Source organism: Bufo gargarizans, chromosome 5, assembly GCF_014858855.1.
Source record: "Bufo gargarizans isolate SCDJY-AF-19 chromosome 5, ASM1485885v1, whole genome shotgun sequence".
In the NCBI taxonomy this organism is placed as follows: Eukaryota; Metazoa; Chordata; class Amphibia; order Anura; family Bufonidae; genus Bufo; species Bufo gargarizans.
Genome location: NC_058084.1, coordinates 326642259 through 326659074, shown reverse-complemented (window position 1 = coordinate 326659074; position 16816 = coordinate 326642259). Strand labels below are relative to the sequence as shown.

At 42.8% G+C, this 16816-nt stretch overlaps 1 protein-coding gene across 1 annotated transcript in view; it reads right to left on the bottom strand.

The window, feature by feature from the left end:
* The window catches only part of LOC122939440 (synaptonemal complex protein 2-like), a 46852-nt gene extending 35420 nt beyond the window's left edge, over positions 1 to 11432 (bottom strand). Inside the window, exons 1-6 of the mRNA XM_044295509.1 lie at positions 11375 to 11432; positions 9744 to 9886; positions 9180 to 9232; positions 8734 to 8779; positions 7151 to 7243; positions 6916 to 6976 (exon numbers count right to left, since the gene is read on the bottom strand). Of these exons, the coding sequence (XP_044151444.1) occupies positions 6916 to 6976; positions 7151 to 7243; positions 8734 to 8779; positions 9180 to 9232; positions 9744 to 9886; positions 11375 to 11432 (454 nt within the window). The remainder of the gene's footprint in view (positions 1 to 6915; positions 6977 to 7150; positions 7244 to 8733; positions 8780 to 9179; positions 9233 to 9743; positions 9887 to 11374) is intronic.
* Between the last annotated feature and the right edge of the window lie 5384 nt (positions 11433 to 16816).

Sequence of the window (16816 nt, the reverse complement as noted above, 5' to 3'; positions counted from 1 at the left end):
TGCCCGACTGCAGGAAAGACAAGAGCCGCGGCAACGAGAAACGAACGGGAGACAGCTAATGACACTCACACCAAATAAAGTAGGACTTCCAGGTCCGTCCGGTGGTAGATTCGGGAAGACGACGGCTTTCTGGCACGAATCATGGTCTGGACCACAGCATCCGAGAAACCCCGAGCTATTAATACGGCAGCTTCGACAGCCATGCTGTTAAATGTAGCAACCCTAAATTCAGGTAGAAGATCGGTCTCTGCAACAAGCGGTCCTCCTGAAGGGGAAGACGCCAGGGTTAGTTGGCGAGGAGGGAGACTACAGATGCGTGCCACACTCTGCATGGCCAATCGGGGGCCACGAGAATGACGGGCACACCTTCGGACCTGATCTTCCCGAGGAGACGCGGCTACTGACTACATGGAATCACTAGAGCGTCGCACACCAGGGCCATGTGATTCCTGGACTGTGCAACTAAGTCCTTGACCTTGTGGTTGAAGCAAGAGGCAATGAGATCAACGTCCGGCCGACCCCATCGCTCACAGAAAAATCTGCAGGTGAAGAGCCCACTCGCCAGGATCGAGACACTTACTGCTGAGGAAGTCTGATCCACTTGTCGACGCCGGGGATGTGAACTGCCGACAGTGCCGGAACATGGTTCTCCGCCCAGCTGAGGATCAGAGCAGTTTCCACCACAGCCGTGGAGTTGTCGGACTAAACTCAAACCTGACATCCCCGGAGATGGTCGGACCAATACTGCAGAGAGACTAATCGCTCTTAACTGCGGAATGTTGATTGGGAGGGGGCGCTCCTCAAGTGACCACACGCCTTGAACGGATAGATTTCTCCCCCCCCCCCCCCCCCGGAGGCTTGTGTCCATTGTCAACACTATCCAATGGAGAGTAAATGTAGAAGAGGATTGCGCTGCAGGAAAGGAATCTTCTTGTAAATGTAAGTTCCCTTTTGAAAGTCTTAAACCAATGGGATCACAGACCAACTTTACAAACCTTCACTGGTATGGAAATCTGTGGTATAGAAAAAACGCACTATGGTGTAGCGAGTTCAAACATCTAACGCACCATGTGAACAGGATATACTCACAAGATTCCAGATAGGTAAGTGCACGTAGAGATCTAAAAGATGTTTCCTATAGGGCTCTGCTGAGAGGAGAAAACTATAGTGTAATATGCAAAGACACGGTGCACGCCTGCAAGACAATTGTACTCACAGAACTTCACTGGAAAAATGCATGAAGGATCCTGGCCAAAACTTCACAGGCAGCTGGGCAGATCGAACAGACGGGGGTCCAGGGGCGTCGGTATAGGAAATTTCGAATATCAATCAGCAGATTGAATACTCCTACACCTGGATGGAATCGGACCACAGCTTTCAGAAAGATCTCAGTAGAGGAATCGCAGATGTAATACGCACCAAAGGGTCAGATGAAAATATATTTAATATGTTTGATAAAAACAAAAAGTTACAGCTAAAACTGTTTTAAAATATCTCTGTAAAGCCCGACCCGGGTTTCGCAGTGCTGCTTCGTCTGGGGCATTATGGAGAGGAAGGAATGGAGAGGAAGGAATAAGCAGCCGGACGTCAGCATTAAGGAAACCAACCACCAGAGAGACGTATGGGCCGATCCAGGGAGGCTGGGGAACGTTCCCAGTTGGATAGAATGGCTCGCTGAAAAGTTCTGGTATGGAACCGAGCATGGGTAACTACTTCGAAGGCAGCGACCAAGTGACCCAGAACCCGCATGCAGTGACGAATGGGAAGAGGACGGGCCGCAACAAGGAAAGAATCTGAAGACAGAGTGAATAACTTCTCCGAGGGCAAGAGTGCCTTAGCCTGAAAGGTGTCTAGCACCATACCCAGATATGTTAGCCGCTGCGATGGATAAAGACAGGACTTCTGCCGGTTCAGGATCCATCTGAAGAGTTCCAGGGTGTCCATGACTATGCGCAGGCTGTCCGGCCGTCGCCCGGAATGACTGACCCTTTACCAGGATGTTGTCTAAGTAAGGGATCGCCATAACCCGCCTGGCATGGATCAGGGCCATGACCACCGCCAGAACCTTCGTAAAGACTCTGGGAGCTGTGGCCAGGCCGAACGATAGGGCTACAAACTGGAAGTGAAAGGGACCCACTGCGAACAGGAGAACATGAAGATAAGCGTCCTTGATATCTAGCGAGGACAGGTACTCCCCCTGTTCCATGGACACAATGACCGATCTCAGGGATTCTGAAGGAAGTGGTTGCGTGCTTTGAGGTCCAGAACGGGATGGACCGTTCCTGCCTTTTTGGGGATCACAAAGATGTCGGAGGAGACTACCAAAATAAATCAGGATGGAGGGGAGGACCCGAATTCCAGCTTGTAGCCCCCTGCGATGACTTCTCACCCAAGCAACAAATAAAGCAGGCCGTCCACCTGATCGGAGGGTGCTGGAAGCTGCACGTCATGCAGAGGTGGTCTTGGGGATTTAGGACTTGGAGCCCTGTTGGCAGGGAAGCCAGGAAGGGGTGAGGTTTGAAGGAAGGCTTGTGCTTCTGATCTGGGGCAGACTTGTCAGCTGTCCTCTTGGGGCTGGAAAAACTCAGAAAGGGGAGAAAAAGAGGCTTATGCTTTTTTGACTTGTTGAAACTAACCCTGTTCTGTGGTAAAGGAGTGCTCTTACCACCTGTAGCGTCAGAAATGATATGCAGGCGCTTACCAAAAAAAAAGTCTGCTGCCACTAAAGGGGAGAGCCGTCAGGGCCCGCTTTGAAGCATTATCTGCCACCCAGCAGGAGAGCCATAGGGTAAGGCGAATAGCCACCAACAGGGCTGACAAGCGGGCCATAAGCCTGGCTGCATCCAGAGAGGCTTCAAATATACGCACTGGCATTAGAGAGCTACAGGGCAATATCGGCCAGTTCCCCAGAGGGGACCCCCGAGGAGAGACCCCAACGTAAATTATTTGTCCACTCCCCCGTAGCTTTGCTCACCCATTTAGAGGCAAACACCGGTTGCAGTGCTGTGCCCACTGCTTCAAAGGACAATTTAGCAAAAAGCTTTCAGTTTCTTATCCCTGACATCAGAGAAAGAAGCCCCAGCCGCAATTGGCAAGGCAGTATGTTTAGCCAAGCGGGAAACTGGCAGGGTCCACTATAGGCGAGGAAAACCATTTCTTAGTCAAATCCTCCGGAAATGGATAAAGAATGTTTAACCATTTTGGCAAGGCAAAACGTCTATCAGGAAAATTCCACTCCTTGAAAAAAAGAGAGGAATCAAAATCCTCATGGTTGGGGAAACACTTGTGCGAGCAACAGGACTTGATGAGAGTGAGCAGTCCTTAACCTGTAATGTCTCGGCAACTGCTATAATAAGATTGTCCACCATGAAGGACAGTTTGGACGACTGACCCTCAGGAGAGACAAAATCCTCATCGGAAAACCTTTCCTCAGAACATGGACTTACACGGAGGAGATGAGGCAGAGAAAACGGGAGACAGACACCCTTTTGGGGGGGAGGATGGTCTGGCCCGTTTAGCGGGATTGCGGCAATGGGAATGAGCCCCAGGATCCCCAGAGTCGGACTGGTCAGGACTGCCTTGCCGACAAACACCCCAATATTTCCACAATAGCTTTGTTGCTATTGGAGATGTCCTGTATGATCCTTGACGGGGAACATGCCCACTCCAGCTCAACCATCGGCTGGGCAGTAGGGGCGATTGGGTCCGGGGCAGTGCCACTTGACGGTGGAGCAGCGCACGCAGAGCAGAGGGGATCTGACTGAGCAGATGGAAATTTTGCGCGACACGACGCACAAGCAAAATGGAGCACAGAACTGACCGCCTGCTTTGGGGCCTGGGCTCTGACATAATGAGAACCCTGTAGTGACAGGAAGGAGGATGAGGGGGGTAGGTTAAACCCTGTAGGAAGGAGAAACAGCGCTTAACCGGCCTGCATTTAAACACAGTATGTGGGCGGAGGCAGAAAACAGCGCCCAGATTCGCCCCAGCTAACGGCGTGGGGAACTCCTGCCCTGCCCCCAAAATAGAGTATGCCCCCGGCACAGGGCCAATTCTCCTGCTAGCCTCCCCCCTGCCCCTTGGGAAACGAGGTAGCGCTAAAACCCCGGCGGAATGGAGACGCCGGCCGGGAGACAAGAACCCACGGGGAGCCGATGAGGTAGTATGCCACAAAAAAGCTGGGGCCTTAATTAGTAGCGGCCCCGGCAGCACCCCGGAGACAACGCGCAGAATAAGAAAGGGCCTCTGGAAAAGGGTGCTGAAGCTGCAGAGGGATTTAGGCTACAGGGAAAAAAAGATGTCTCACAGACACAGGGCTGGCCGGAGAACACTGAGGGGAGGAGTTAGGTGTGAGTAAGGCAGGGGGAACCTGGGCACCTGCAGTAAACTCTGCCCCTGGGCACTTGCAATGACTCATTAACATATAATAAAAACTACTTTTGGGGCGATTTGAAGGAACTAAAAATCTAAACACAGGTAACATCTGCGTCATGTCTGTGTCCCACTGAAATACGCAATCGGTCTTAAACCGGTCAGGTTGACAGACTCCCTTCAACCCCTTCAAGACCAAGCTAGTTCTTACCTTAAGGACTAGGCCATTTTTAGCAAATCTAATGTGTCACTTTATGTGTTAATAACTTTAAAACACTTTTACTTATCAAAGCCATTCTGAGATAGTTTTCTCGTCACATATTTTACTTCATGACAGTGGTAAAATTTAGTCAAAAAATATTTATAAAAAAATAAAAATACAAAATTTCAATTTCTCTACTTTTATAATAGACAGTAATACCTCCAAAAATAGTTATTACTTTACATTTCCCATATGTCTACTTCATGTTTGGATCATTTTATGAATGCCATTTTATTTTTTGGGAATGTTACAAGGCTTAGAAGTTTAGAAGCAAATCTTGAAATTGTTCAGAAAATTTCCAAAACCCACTTTTTAAGGACCAGTTCAGGTCTGAAGTCACTTTGTGAGGCTTACATAATAGAAACCAATAAAAAATTACCCCATTTTAGAAACTACACCCCTCATTGTATTCAAAACTGATTTTCCAAACTTTGTTTACCCTTTAGGTGTTCCACAAGAATTAAAGGAAAATGGAGATGAAATCTCAGAATTTCACTTTTTTGGCAGATTTTAAATTTTAATCAATTTTTTCCAGTAACAAAGCAAGGGTAAACAGCCAAACAAAACTCAATATTTATTACCTTGATTCTGTAGATTACAGAAACACCCCATTTGTGATAGTAATGTGCTGTACGGGCACACGGCAGGGCGCAGAAGGAAAGGAATGCCATATGGTTTTTGGAGGGCCATGTCACATTTGAAGTTGCACCCCTAGAGTAGAAACTCCAAAAAAATGACCCCATTTTGGAAACTATGGGATAAGGTGGTAGTTTTGTTGGTACTATTTTAGGGTACATATGATTTTTGGTTGCTCTATATTACACTTTTTGTGAGGCAAGGTAACAAAAAATAGCTCTTCTGGCACCATTAAAATTTTTTGGTATTAACAATGTTCATCTGACAGGTTAGATTATGTAGTATTTTTATAGAGCAGGTTGTTACGGATGCGACAATACCAAATAAGACTACTTGTTTGGGTTGTTGGTTTCCGTTTTACATAATAAAGCATTTAATCTGAAAGCCATAGTTTTTTTATTTTTGGGTGACTGTCTTATGAAGGGTCTCATTTTTTGCAGGCATGAGATGACAGTTTTATTGGTACAATTTTGGAGTGTATAACTTTTTGATCGCTTGGTATTACACTATCTGAAGTAAGGTGTCAAAAAATGGCTTTTTGACTTTTTTTTTACGGTGTTCACCTGAGGGGTCAAATCGTGATATTTTATAGAGTAGGTTATTACGGACGCAGCGATAACTAATATGTATACTTTTTTTTATTAAAGTTTTAGACAATAACAGCATTTTTGAAACAAAAAATAATCATGTTTTAGTGTCTTCATAGTCTGAGAGGTAGGGGCTCATTTTTTGCGGGATGAGGTGACTGTTAGATTGATATTATTTTGGTGGGGAAATGCCTTTTTGATCATCGCTTGATCACTTAGTGATGTAAGGTGACAAAAAAATATTTTTTATTTTAATTTTTTGACAGTGTTCACCTGAGGGGTTAGATCATGTGATATTTTTAGAGAGAGACAGTCTATACGAACGCGGTGATATGCAATATGTCTACTTTTCTTTTTTTTCCCTATTTTTTACTTTATTTTACTTTTTATATTTGTCCCACTTGGGACTTCACCTTTTCAGGGTTTTAGATCTGTTTCACTTCAGTACAGTACATTCTGTATTGTACTGAATTGAACTGTGAGACGCTGACAGTTGCCTAGGAGACCCAGCGATCAGGCTGGATCTCCTGGGCTTCCGTTGCCTGTGTAAGGCATCAGGGCTGCCATGGCAACCATCGACCCCCTGCCAGCGCAGTGCGTGGGGGGGGGGGGGGGGGGGACAATGGAGTCAGAGGGAGCACCCTCCCTCTGTATACCCCTTACGTGCAACGGTCAGCGCTGACCACTGCACGTGAAAGGGTTAATCCGCTGGCATCACCGCACACAGCGATGCCGGCGGATGCAGCAGGGACCTGGCAGAGAGCCGCATTCGCTCACGTACATGTACGTGAGAATGCGGGAAGGGGTTAAGAAGTGAGCTGGTGTAAGATTAAGGCGAAGGCCTCCTAATAAATTAGCCTCATCCGCTGGCAGATAGTGTGCAAGACAATTTTAGGCCACCAATTTAAAAGACTGGATAAGCCTGTAACATTAGGTAATGTCCTGTCTAACTGTTGGCAGGTCTTATTGAGCCTTCACTTACATTTGCATTTCTAAATATCCTACATTATAGCTCCATTATGTTTGTATCCAACAAGTGATAGAATTGCACAATACTACCTTCTAAGCTGTAACCACTTAGAGATTCCTTTTGAAGTCTGACCGATTCCCAAAGATAATCCTAGAATAAAGAATCTTGGAGTTAAATACTCTGCCTATTACATATCTGGTAAGCCAGAAGATCATATACTACACCACAATATATTACTGAATGGCAAGAATTTGGAACTCAAGGAATATAGGGGCTGTGCCAAGTACAAACAAGAAAAGTAGGCTGTCTACATACAATATGTACCTTATTTTGGTGTATGTAGAATGAGATACTCTCGCTTCCAACATTGAAATCAATCCAGAAGTGTTCAAGTTTATCATCCTGAGGTTTTGTCAGCTAAAATAGACAAAGCAGAATTAAATCATTCAAAAGGTTATGTTTAGAACAAGATTTACATTTAAAAGTTGATGGGGATCTCTAAGATAAGTACATTAGCACTTCACTGCAGTACCTGGCATGGCCACTAATACAGACTATATGCTGTGGCCAGGTAAACCATGAAAGCAAGCTTGTTCTGACTGGCAGGGATCCTAGAAGTCTGATCCTACCAAGCAAAAACTGATTGCTTCCACAACTAATATTTCCTTCATAATTCTTCAGTTTGGATCCCAAAACAACATTTATATAAAATAATTGTATTTTTCAAGACTGGGGTACTGGGGTTTGATTAGCAGTTCTCAATCCCGATATCTTCTAATTAGGCCTCTTTCACAGACTGTGCCAGGATCTGTTCATGAAAAAAAACCTGGTTTTGCACGCAAATTCAATTAGTTTATACTGCGATTGTTTTCACCTTTTCCCTCCGAATTGCATCCATTTTTCACACCCATGGAAAAAATAAATAAAACGAATTACCATCTACATCTCTTTGCAACCATCCTGATGCCTTCTGTTTTTCATGCGAGCCCTATTCACTTCTATTGGACCATGGTTGCGTGAAAAACGCACAATATACAACCTGCTGCAATTCATCCTGAACACATACATGATACGTGAAAAACGATGCTCATGTGCACAGACCCACTGAAACAAATGGGTCAGAATTCAGTCTGGATGCTAAGCGTTAACTACACACATCACGCCCAGATGGAAAAGTTGCTTGTCTGAAGGAGCCCTTAGGAGTTCAAAAATGCATTAAGGAGGAGTGTGGTACTTGTGGAAACAGCCAATTTTAGTCCTCCCCTACCAAAACCTTACTTAGGTACTTTATACTTGAAGAATGGTCTGGGGTGAAGGAGGTTCTCCAAGAAAGGTATATTAATATCCTCCAGCAACCAGTGCTAGAATGTGACTAGGATGGACAGTCTCCACTTTTACAGCTGCTTGGAGAGGAGTCGACTCATCACACTGCCCTCTGTGTTCATTTTACACAGGAACCGAAACAGAGTTCGGAAATTTTTTTATTTATTTTTTTACAGTATGAATTTATGAAGTTATCGAGACGTCGCGAAGCAATAACTTCAGCTCCTCTAAGCCAATACATTCTAATACTGTATGGAGCTCCTGCTCTGTACAGTATTAGAACAAAATTTTAAGCAAACCAGGACGGAGCATGCGCCGGTTTGCTCTCCGGTATGAGAACGGAACGGAATGCATTTTGGAGCATTTCGTTCTGTTTAGTTACGTTTTGTCCCCATTAACAATGAGTGGGGACAAAACTGAAGCATTTTTTTCGGTATTAAGACCCTATGACAGATTTCAATACCGGAAAATATTAACGCTACTGTGAAAGTAGCCTTAATTATGTACACAACCTGGTCAAAACTCCAAATAATCAATCAATAACTGATTACCTCAGGCTGTGAAGAAATAGAATGAAAGCTTACCTCACCCATATCTGTTGATACGCTAATGCATGGAAACGTGTGGACCCTACAAATACACAAGATTTATGTCTAATCAAAAGAAACCATATTACAATTCAAATTGATTGATGTCCAATAATGTTCACAAATTGTCAATTGACTCATTTATCTCAACTTCCATAGAGCACACACACCCTGCTGTATAGACAATACAAGATGCATTGTGTCTTCAATTTGGCCTTCCCAATGGACTTTTAAAAATAAATAGCTATATTCAAATCACAAATTCTCCGCTATAGAATTAGATTTAATTCCATTGCTAGATTTAGCATACAAGTTGTTCAAAAGAGTACGAAACGGATAACCCACATTTTGAATCCTGTTAGACACTGAAGTTGTTATAGTGCTTTGCTGCAACTATACTAAAATCTACTTATGCTATTCTACTGGTTAACATATATACATACCTTTTGGTTTCTTCTAACCTCGAATTAACAGAGTTCAAAAATTTACGACAGTCCTTATAAAAAATAAAATCAGGCATAAGTTTACAGTTCAACTTTTTCACTACTAGAATATTAGACACTTTAATGTTTTAGGTGGACAGTCTCAAACTGGTATGAAAGGTTTTTTGGTCCATTTAGATTGCTGGCCTCTCCAACACCAAAACCACAATTAGCTGTTCTGTAGCAATTCCATCCATGTGTGTAGTGGACAGAGCTGGTTACCCCAGAGCTGCTACCATTTACTTCAAAAGGGAGAAATGCTGCAGTAACCAGCAATGTCAAACTATACAATGGATGGAGGCTGTGTAGTTATTACACCAGAGCAACGGAAAAACAGCTGATTGGCGGTTGGGCGGGGTGTTGGATTGCCCCAAATCAGAAATTGGTAGCCTACCCTGACGATAGGTTATCAATATAAAAAAAAGGAACGAAAAACTTAAAACCTAAAAATTATAAAATTCAGCTTTCAAAAGCCAGTGAAATAAAACAGTTATAAAAAAAGGTCACAGAGCACATGGAATATACCGTTTCAAAATCCTTATCATTGATTTCTTTGAAGGCTTCACCAAAGAAACGATCTTCAAACCACTTTTGAGCAAAATTCTCTCTTAACTTTTTGGTTGTCATCCTGCACAGGGCTTCAGTAATGGTAACTTGAATGTTATAGTCTATATTGAAAAAGAGAAAAACATCAATACAATGCATTTTCCAAGTGAAAAATTAGATTTTTTTTAAAACTTACTAGTAAAATCTCTTTCTCGCTCTTCATCGGGGGACACAGGAACCGTGGGTATAACCATGTCCTCTAGGAGGCATTGACACTAGATAAAGCCGTTAGCTCCTCCCCTGGCAGCTATACCCTCTCCAGACTGGAGAGAGAGCTTCAGTTTTTTCTAGTGTCAATAGAATAGTGTCCCTTTTTTATATATTTTTTTTATTTATTTATTTTTTCTTCTTTTTCAGGAAACAGTGGTTGCCTAGCCTTCTTGTTATCCCAGGGAGCATGCCAGCATTGGTCCGTCACGCTGCCTCCTCCCCCACAAGAAGACTAGGTGGACCAGGGCAGCCTCGCTCCCCTGCATCCTGCCAGCAGAAGGGTCACCCATCCAAGTCCCTCTTCCAGCATCCTGCCACTACCGTGCCAGTGGATGAAGGGGTGACCCTGCTGGAGAAGAGGAAGGGTGAAGATGGCGGCCGGACAGATAAGCAATGCCTGCTCCCGGCCACAGACACCCCAACCCCACCCCTCCTCTCCCCGCCCCATCCAGTCTCCTGCGTGACTCGACCATCGGCGCTTCGGCGGCACAGCTGGGGGTTATTTTATTAGACATGAACTACTGCCACTGCAGTAGGTTGATCGGGGCAAAGAGGGAGGGTGCGGGACTATCGGGCGCTCGTTCTGGCCACATGGAGGAAGCGGGTGGACGAGTGGAGGTCCACATATCAGCCGACGGACAGAGCCTAGTCACATACCTATTCAGACTATTTGGGCGCGCTGTGGGGGGTTGCAGCTCGACGTGCGCGCACCGCTGAGGCTGAGCGGGTTATCGCAGGATGGGGCGGGGCTTTCTCTTCCTGCCACAGCATTCAGGATCCTGGGAATGCGGACTTTGCTCCTGGCTCTGATGGGAACTGTTGTCTCCTCTCCTCAGGTCACTGTACCCTCTCCAGCTGATCACCCAGATGGGGAAGTTAATCTGCGAGTCGTTCTCCATGCTTTCTGGCCTGAAACACCTGCTATGGGTTGTGCGGGCTGAATCTTCCAAGCTTTATCTAGTGTCAACGTCTCCTAGAGGACATAGCTATACCCACAGTTCCTGTGTCCCCCAATGAATATGGGCGAGAAACCATAATTAAACTAGACATTTAAAATTACATCATTCATTCTACTGAAGATACAAATTGAAAATATGACGACAATAGGCAAGCATTTGAGGTCTCTTCTTCGAGCATGGTGAAACACTATCTGAAGAGCCATATTTCTATACAAATGATATAAAAAGTTTGCTACATAAAGACAAGTGATATAAAGCAGAACCCATAATTTCAGAAGGGTTAGTAAACACTAGGTGAGAAGTGTAAAAGTCTTATTGCCCTGTGACTGAGCTGTTGTCTAAAGACTACTGCTACAACGGAGTACTTTTCTGTCCCCATACCAGTACGATAGTTATGCTTTACATCACTTGCAGCATTAAATCTCAAAGGTTCCCTCATGATAGAGGAATTTGGAAACTAGGGTGTTTCAGGGGAAAAAAAATAAAAAAAATATATAGTTAACAAACAAGCGAATTTCAGGAAGAAGTATCCACTGTGCAGCTCCTCTGTTCTGCTCTGCTTCCAATGCCTGGACTTACCTCCCTATACCTGACTCATTTTTAAAACCATGGGGGAATTTATCATAGCCTTTCCATCCAAAATCGGTTGCAAAAGTGTTAAAGTTGTGCACAATTACCATTTGTACAAAAATTGTGTTTTTATGCCACTCAAGTCACTTTTTTAAAAGGTAGGAAGGGATTAGCGGTATGGCCTCCCACTGTCTGGCAAATTTACCAGGGCTGTGGAGCTGGAGTCAAATTTAATTTATTAACTTTCATATTAGTTTACAAAACTTTAGCAATGTTAATCAACTATGGGTCTCAGACTATGGAAACACTATAACATGATTTTTTGGGTTCCAAAAATATTATTGTGTAAGACTTACATAAATAAATAAAAAAGCATACATATTTGGTATCGCCGCGTCCGTATTAACCAGCTCTATAATAATATCACATGCCCTAACCCCTCAGGTGAACACTGTAAAAATAAAACCGGTATTAAAAAAAGCCATTTTTTGTCATCTTAAGTCACAAAAAGTGTAATCGCAAGCGATCAAAAGTCATATGCACCCCAAAATAGTGCAAATCAAACAGTCATCTCATCCCACAAAAAATGAGACCCTACCTAAGATAATCACCCAAAAACTGAAAAAAAAAATAAAAATAAAATAAAATAAAAAATATGGCTCTCAGACTATGGAGACACTAAAACATGATTTCTTTTGTTTCAAAATAGAGATCATTGTGTAAAACTTACATAAATAAAAAAAATTGTATAAATTAGGTATCGCCGCGTCCGTGACAACCTGCTCTATAAAAATACCACATAATCGACGTGGTCCCAGATGAGTGTGCGGGGGTTGGGTTGCATAAGGGGGGGTGGTTGGGGGATGGGAAAGGGAATTCGGGGTAAGGTATTGGGTTAAAAATGAAAATTTTGATGATTTGAGAATCACTGTGCAGATGCCTGCTGCTTTATACATCATCAGTCTGTAACGAAATGTTATCCATGATTTATTGATTGAATGTATAACCTGTGATAACTCATTTCAATAAAGAGATTATACAAAAAAAAAAAAATATACCACATGATCTAACCTGTCAGATGAATGTTGTAAATAAATGTAAAAAAAAAAGGAAAAAAAAAAAGAAAAAAAAAAAAAAAAAACAGTGCCAAAAAAGCTATTTCTTGTTACCTTGCCTCACAAAAAGAGTAATATAGAGCAACCAAAAATCATATGTACCCTAAACTAGTACCAACAAAACTTCCACCCTATCCCATAGTTTCTATCAGGGGGGCTTCAAATGGGACATGGTGTCCAAAAAAAAAAAAAACAGTTAGCAAAATCTGCCTTCCAAAAACCATATGGCATTCCTTTCCTTCTGCGCCCTGCCGTGTGCCTGTATAGCAGTTTACGACCACATATGGGGTGTTTCTGTAAAGGACAGATTCAGGGCAATAAATAATGAGTTTTGTTTGGCTGTTAACCCTTGCTTTGTAACTGGAAAAAAAAATAGTATCTCTATTTTCCATTAATTCTTGTGGAACACCTAAAGGGTTGACAACGTTTGTAAAATCAGTTTTGAATACCTTGAGGGGTGTAGTTTCTAGAATGGGGTCATTTTCGGGTGGTTTCTATCATGTAAGCTTCACAAAGTGACTTCAGACCTGAACTGGTCCTTAACCCCTTAAGGACACGGCCCTATTTCACCTTAAGGACCAGGCCATTTTTTGCAAATCTGACCAGTGTCACTTTAAGTGCTGATAACTTTAAAACACTTTGTTTTTTCGTCACATATTGTACTTCATGACACTGGTAAAATAAAGTCAAAAAAATTTATTTTTTTGCATAATACCCAATTTACCAAATATTTGGAAAAATTTGCAAAATTTCAGAGTCACAGTTTCTCTACTTCTGTAATACATAGTAATACCGCCAAACATTGTGATGACTTAACATTCCCCATATGTCTACTTCATGTTTGAATTATTTTAGGAATGATATTTTATTTTTTGGGGATGTTACAAGGCTTAGAAGTTTAGAAGCAAATCTTGAAATTTTTCAGAAAATTTACAAAAAACCCATTTTTAGGGACCACTACAGCTCTGAAGTCACTTTGCGAGGCTTACATAATAGAAACCGCCCAAAAATGACCCCATTCTATAAACTACACCCCTCAAGGTATTCAAAACAGATTTTACAAACTTCGTTAACCCTTTAGCTGTTGCACGAGAGTTATTAGCAAATGGGGATGAAATTTGCGAATTTCATTTTTTTGCCTAATTTTCCATTTTAAACCATTTTTTCCACTAACAAAGCAAGGGTTAACAGCCAAACAAGACTGTATCTTTATTGCCCTGACTCTGCGGTTTACAGAAACACCCCATATGTGGCCGTAAAACTACTGTACGGCCACACAGCGGGGCGTAGAGTGAAAGGTGCGCCGTTTGGTTTTTGGAAGCCAGATTTTGCTGGACTGGTTTTTTGACACCATGTCCCATTTGAAGCCCCCTGATGCAACCCTAGAGTAGAAACTCCATAAAAGTGACCCCATCTAAGAAACGACACCCCTCGAGGTATTCAAAACTGATTTTACAAACTTTGTTAACCCTTTAGGTGTTGCACAAGATTTAATGGAAAATAGAGATACAATTTCAAAATTTCACTTTTTTGGTAGATTTTCCATTTTAATATTTTGTTTCCAGTTACAAACCAAGGGTAAACAGCCAAACAAAACTATTTATGGCCCTGATTCTGTAGTTTACAGAAACACCCCATATGTGGTCGTAAACTGCTGTACGGGCACACGGCAGGGTGCAGAAGGAAAGGAATGCCATATGGTTTTTGGAAGGCAGATTTTGCTGGACAGTTTTTTTTACACCATGTCCCATTTGAAGCCCCCCTGATGCACCCCTAGAGTAGAAACTCCAAAAAAGTGACCCCATTTTAGAAAGTACGGAATAGGGTGGCAGTATTGTTTGTACTAGTTTAGGGTACATATGATTTTTGGTTGCTCTATATTACACATTTTGTGCTGCAAAGTAACAAGAAATAGCTTTTTTGGCACTTTTTTTTTGTTATTTACAACATCTGACAGGTTAGATCATGTGGTAATTTTATAGAGCAGGTTGTCACGGACGCGGCGATACCCAATATGTATACAATTTTTTTTTATTTATGCAAGTTTTATACAATAACTTCATTTTTAAGACCAAAAAATTGTTTAGTGTCTCCATAGTCTAAGAGCCATAGTTTTTTTCAGTTTTTGGGCGATTATCTTGAGTAGGGTCAAATTTTTTGCGGGATGAGACGATGGTTTGATTGGCACTATTTTAGGGTGCATATGACTGTTTGATCGCTTGCTATCACACTTTTTGTGACGTAAGATGGCAAAAAATGGCTTTTTTTACACCGTTTTCTTCTTTTTTTTTTACGGTGGTCACCTGAGGGGTTAGGTCATGTGATATTTTTTTATAGTCGGTCGATACGGACGCGGCGATACCTAATATGTATACTTTATTTTTATTTATGTAAGTTTTACACAATGATTTTATTTTTGAAACAAAAATAAATAAATCATGTTTTAGTGTTGCCATAGTCTAAGAGCCATAGTTTTTTTCAGTTTTTGGGCGATTATCTTGAGTAGGGTCTCATTTTTTGCGGGATGAGATGACGGTTTGATTGGTACTATTTTGGCGTACATGCAACTTTTTTGATCACTTTTATTACTTTTTTGGGAAGTAAGGTGGGCAAAATTTCAATTTTCTCATAGTTTTTTATTTTTATGGCGTTCACCGTGCGGGGAAAGTAACATGACCGTTTTATAGATCAGGTCGTTACGGACGCGGAGATACCTAATATGTGTAGTGCATTTCTTTTTTTTAATTTTTATTCAGTGATGTTTTTTTCAAGTTTTTTTTTACCCAGACCCACTTGGTTCTTGAAGATCCAGTGGGTCTGATGTCTGTAAAATACAGTACAGAACCCTATAGGGTTCTGTACTGTATTTTACTTACACTGAACAGATCTATGCTTTTAGCATAGATCTGTTCAGCACCATGGACAGCAGGACGCCTGCCACAACTTCGCAGACGGGGAAGGGTAAGGACGGGGCTTCGGGGGGCTGCTTGGGGGCTCTCTCCCTCTCCATCGGGGGGCTGCAAAGGCACAGCAGCCCCCCGATGGAGAGGGAGGGAGCTCCCTGACCGATGACAGTTAACTTTTTCCATACAGCGGTCCATACGGACCGCGGTATGGAAAGGGTTAAACGGCTGACATCGCATCAACGATGTCAGCCGTTTATACTATGGTGCCAGCAATGTGCTGGCACCCTGGTATACCCACTGTCCACCAACGATTATTCAAGGGGAGGCGGGCGTGGGATCACGATCCCGCCTGCCGCACCGCCCGCCTCCCGCACCGCCTGCGACACCCCCCCTGCACCACCCGCCGCCATCAAATCGTGCAGGGGTGCAAAATCTCTAATTTAGGCACTCTAAAGTTTCTGATCCCCGCGGATCAGAAACTGCAAAAAAGCGCAGCAAACCGCAGGTCTGAATTGGGGGCCCTGGCATCCTGTTCAGATTAACCCCTGGGGCGCCGGAATCCTGATTTAAAGTTAGGACGTACTGGTACGTCCTGTGTCCTTAAGGACTCGGGAAACAGGGCGTACCGGTACATCCTATGTCCTTAAGGGGTTAAAAAGTTGGTTTTTAAACATTTGAGAAATTTCAAGATTTACTTCTAAACTTCTAAGCCTTGTAACGTCCCCCCAAAAAAATATAATTCCCAAAATGATCCAAACATGAAGTAGACATATGGGGAATGTAAAGTGATAACTATTTTTGTAAATAGTAATATGTATTATAGAAGTAGAGAAATTGAAACTTGGAAACTAAAACTTTGCAAATTTTTCCAAATGGAAGAAACTGAGGAATAAAGTCTGGAGGACCCTTTTAAAGATCTGGGAAGTTCCTGTTTCCTGTCCGGAAGGGGGAGGATCTCTCACAAGTGCTGTCATAGGGTGTAATGGAAAATATATTCTGTGCAGAAATGGCAAATGTAGACAATTTTAAATTCATCTAATAGCATACACTAAACTTAAGACCACTGCCGCCATTACGCTGACATACATGGTACCCACATAACTCTGCCATATACAGTGCTTTTATATGCAGTTGCCCCATATGAATATTTCGTATGTAGTGCTCCCATAACAGCTCTGTTACTTATCAAGCATATACAGAGCTCTACTACATGATTATTCCACACACACACA